The sequence below is a fragment of the Arvicola amphibius genome, chromosome 11, assembly GCF_903992535.2.
Source record: "Arvicola amphibius chromosome 11, mArvAmp1.2, whole genome shotgun sequence".
Lineage (NCBI taxonomy): Eukaryota > Metazoa > Chordata > Mammalia > Rodentia > Cricetidae > Arvicola > Arvicola amphibius.
The window spans coordinates 89082853-89086691 of NC_052057.2; the positions used below are offsets into that span (position 1 = coordinate 89082853).

General features: G+C 47.0%; 1 protein-coding gene across 2 annotated transcripts; it reads left to right on the plus strand.

Annotated features, from left to right (window-relative positions):
- Positions 1 to 323: 323 nt before the first annotated feature.
- On the plus strand, positions 324 to 1745 carry Cnr1 (cannabinoid receptor 1). 2 transcript variants are annotated; one of them, XM_038348288.1, is made up of 2 exons: positions 324 to 409; positions 485 to 1745. In XM_038348288.1, the coding sequence occupies exons 1-2, from the start codon at positions 324 to 326 to the stop codon at positions 1743 to 1745; spliced, it is 1347 nt and encodes a 448-aa protein (XP_038204216.1). The 2 variants fall into 2 exon arrangements, with proteins under 2 accessions (XP_038204216.1, XP_041911934.1); XM_042056000.1 differs by having other exon boundaries at positions 324 to 1745.
- The last annotated feature ends 2094 nt before the right edge of the window (positions 1746 to 3839 follow it).

Genomic DNA, 3839 nt, shown 5'->3' on the forward strand with positions numbered 1-3839 from the left:
TTGAGCATGGTTTCTTTGACTGTGCAGGTTCATGCAGGACCTGACTTTGCTAAGAAATGAGAAGAATCACGGGTCTGGTGTGTGGCTCTCCTTCTCCTTGTAGTTTTTTTTCCAGAGCAGGGAGTTCTTCTCTGAGCTGACTCATTGTGTTGACTGAGCCTCTGTGTTTAGAGGTGACGGTGGTTTGTGGTGCCCAGTGCTTCTGTTTCTTACCCTCCTGCTTTTCTGACCACTCAGATTCTCTGTTTTCCCTCTTATTAGGGTTCCCTCCTGGCACCCCTTTCTCCATCACTGTGAGTCTGGCCTGATCGAAGTCTGAGGTTATGAAGTCCATTCTGGACGGCCTTGCAGACACCACCTTCCGCACCATCACCACAGACCTCCTCTACGTGGGCTCCAATGACATTCCGTACGAAGACATCAAAGGAGACATGGCGTCCAAATTAGGATACTTCCCGCAGAAATTCCCGCTGACTTCCTTCAGGGGTAGTCCCTTCCAAGAAAAGATGACCGCAGGAGACAACTCCCAGTTGGTCCCCGTGGTAGACGCCACAAACATCACAGAATTCTACAACAAGTCTCTCTCATCGTACAAGGAGAATGAGGAAAACATACAATGTGGGGAGAACTTTATGGACATGGAGTGCTTTATGATTCTGAACCCGAGCCAGCAGCTGGCCATTGCTGTGCTGTCCCTCACACTTGGCACCTTCACCGTTCTGGAGAACCTGCTGGTGCTGTGTGTCATCCTGCATTCCCGCAGTCTCCGATGCAGGCCTTCCTACCACTTCATTGGCAGTCTGGCCGTGGCTGACCTCCTGGGAAGCGTCATTTTTGTCTACAGCTTTGTTGACTTCCACGTGTTCCACCGTAAAGACAGCCCCAATGTGTTTCTGTTCAAACTGGGTGGGGTCACGGCCTCCTTCACAGCCTCTGTGGGCAGCCTCTTCCTCACAGCCATCGACAGGTACATATCCATTCACAGGCCTCTGGCCTATAAGAGGATCGTCACTAGGCCCAAGGCCGTAGTGGCCTTCTGCCTGATGTGGACTATTGCGATAGTAATTGCCGTGTTGCCTCTCCTTGGCTGGAACTGCAAGAAGCTGCAATCTGTCTGCTCGGACATCTTCCCACTCATTGATGAAACCTACCTGATGTTCTGGATCGGAGTCACCAGCGTGCTGTTGCTGTTCATCGTGTATGCATACATGTACATTCTCTGGAAGGCTCACAGCCACGCAGTCCGCATGATCCAACGTGGAACCCAGAAGAGCATCATCATCCACACGTCAGAAGATGGCAAGGTGCAGGTGACCCGGCCCGACCAAGCCCGCATGGACATTAGGCTGGCCAAAACGCTGGTCCTGATCCTGGTGGTGTTGATCATCTGCTGGGGCCCCCTGCTGGCGATCATGGTGTATGATGTCTTCGGGAAGATGAATAAGCTCATCAAGACGGTGTTTGCCTTCTGTAGCATGCTCTGCCTGCTGAACTCCACCGTGAACCCCATCATCTACGCTCTGAGGAGCAAGGACCTGAGACACGCTTTCCGCAGCATGTTCCCTTCGTGTGAAGGCACGGCACAGCCTCTAGATAACAGCATGGGGGACTCGGACTGCCTGCACAAGCACGCCAATAACACAGCCAGCATGCACAGGGCTGCCGAAAGCTGCATCAAGAGCACAGTTAAGATCGCCAAGGTGACCATGTCTGTGTCTACAGACACGTCTGCCGAGGCTCTGTGAGCCTGCTGCTTTCGCGGCTGCACAGAAAAAGAAATTCCTTCTTTCTCTTTCGCTTAAAATTTAGAAGTCTGTGGTCCCCTCGGTTACATTATTTTTTTTTTTAAAGTTTACCATGTTTAGTAAATAGTGACTGTCACTGTGCTTATTTTTCAGTTAGCTGACATTTTAGTAGTTTCGGTACTTAAACCCCATTCTCCAGGGGTTTACAATGAAGAAAGCCTGTTGTTTCAGTTACTCAACAGTCCTTCCAAGTCTCTGAAATAGAAGGGAAACCTTTGACTACAAAATCTGAAGTCTAAGTATCCATAGAGAAACACCACAAAACGAGTAATGCCTTTGTAACCACAACTTTCATGATAATGTGGTATGTGTCTGTCCATAGTACTAAAAAGTGCATTTTTACAATAGGAATAGTGCTACAATAGAGATATTTGTAAAATGTTTTATGTCCTGTGAGTTGTGTATCAGTGTTTCCTGTGTCATTTTGTCTAGCTTAGCAAAACCAGAAGGTAGACCTTCCTAAGAACAATGTCATACGCGATGGGCATGTAGCAGGGTGACCCCTGTTTAGATGGTATGGTTGTCCATGATACACTTTTTGGAACCTTAATATTTTTTCCAGTATTCATATCTAAAGTAAACACAGAAATAACCATAAAGGTTAAATTTTTTTTTTTTTTTGGTTAAAACAACAAGAAGAATTTGAAGACTATCCAAAGTGTTGAGCAGGATTCCTGGAGACATAAACTGTAGTAGGCCTGAATTTCCATGAGGACACTTACTATCTTCTGGACCTCAGCTGTTCAGCTGGGTAATGGATTATAATCAAAATGCAGAAGCGAAAGCATATTGACTTTTTAAGGCTGACATCGCTGGCATCCTTGAGTTGTTAGCTATCACCGGACCTCTTCAGCCAGCATGTGTCAGCGCTAATGTACACTGTCACCGCTGTGCAGTTGCTGTCTGCACAAAGTCTATTGCAGAGTGACCTTCCAGATTTAAGTAGATTTCAGGCCTGGGTGGCCGAAACACAGTCTTCTTCTTCTTCTTCTTTTTAATTCAGAAGTATTGTCTGATTCAGTGGAATTGTACCATGTGAGTGTGATTGTAAATGTGTGTGTGTGTGTGTGTTCTATCTTGTAACTATTACAGAACATAACACGAGAAAACCGACCAAGTGTGAACTGTACCACTTGCTACACTCTTGCACACGAATCCAGTTTTTAAAACCAAGCTCTTCATGAAATCGTGGCTGTACAAATCCTGCCTAAAACCTTCCAGAAAAATCTTCCCACCTAAGCAACTGGATTTAGTGTTCTAATGACCTGTACGTGTTCCATAAGGCTAGCATTCAGCAAGGAGTAGTCTGTAAGAGGTGCAAAAATGTAGAGGATTCTTGCAGGGGCATGTGAGTGTGAGGGATGGTGAGCACCTAGTAGGGGCCAAGTTCATGGAAACGAAAGTCAGTAAGAGGAAGGTGGTTCTAAGACTTTCAAAATCTCCTAAGAGGAACAAGCGTCAGTGGAGCATGCAGGCAGTGAGATCCCAGGCTAAGCAGAACTACACACAGCATGCCCGTTACCCGGTCCAGGCCATTTGATTTCAGAGGGTGAGAAGGTCGGTGGGTATAACAAAAGGGTAGCGACAACCTGGTGACAGCACTGTGCCTGGCTTTGTTAAGGTCAGCCTTTTACGTAAGGAATAATCAGTGCCTCCACTTGCCGCAAAGCATAGAGATGAGGGTGGCTAGCTTCTGATTGGCTCCTCTGCCGGGGTGCTCAGAATTGGAGAAAAAAGGAGAGTTATTGCTTTGAAAAAGCCACTCAGTCCTCGTAAGTTCTACTTAGAGTCTCTCCTCCTTGTACAGATTCTCACCAGTCCTGAAGATGGCATAGCATGAAGCAGAGAGCTAGCATCTACCTGTGATTTCTAGTGTTTGGGGCTCCCAGCCTGAAGGGGCAGTAGCCCTTCTTGTAATCGATAATAAAACAGATGTGACCAGAGGACCAGGCTGGGATGCATTTTCCTGCTGAGCCTCTTGATTTCCTTCTCTGTGCACAGATGAGGATTCAAGAGGATTAGTGACTCCATAGA

What these genes read in the sequence shown, in the direction of transcription:
- Cnr1 (XM_042056000.1), top strand. Translation starts at nt 324, where the DNA reads ATGAAGTCCATTCTGGACGGCCTTGCAGACACCACCTTCCGCACCATC.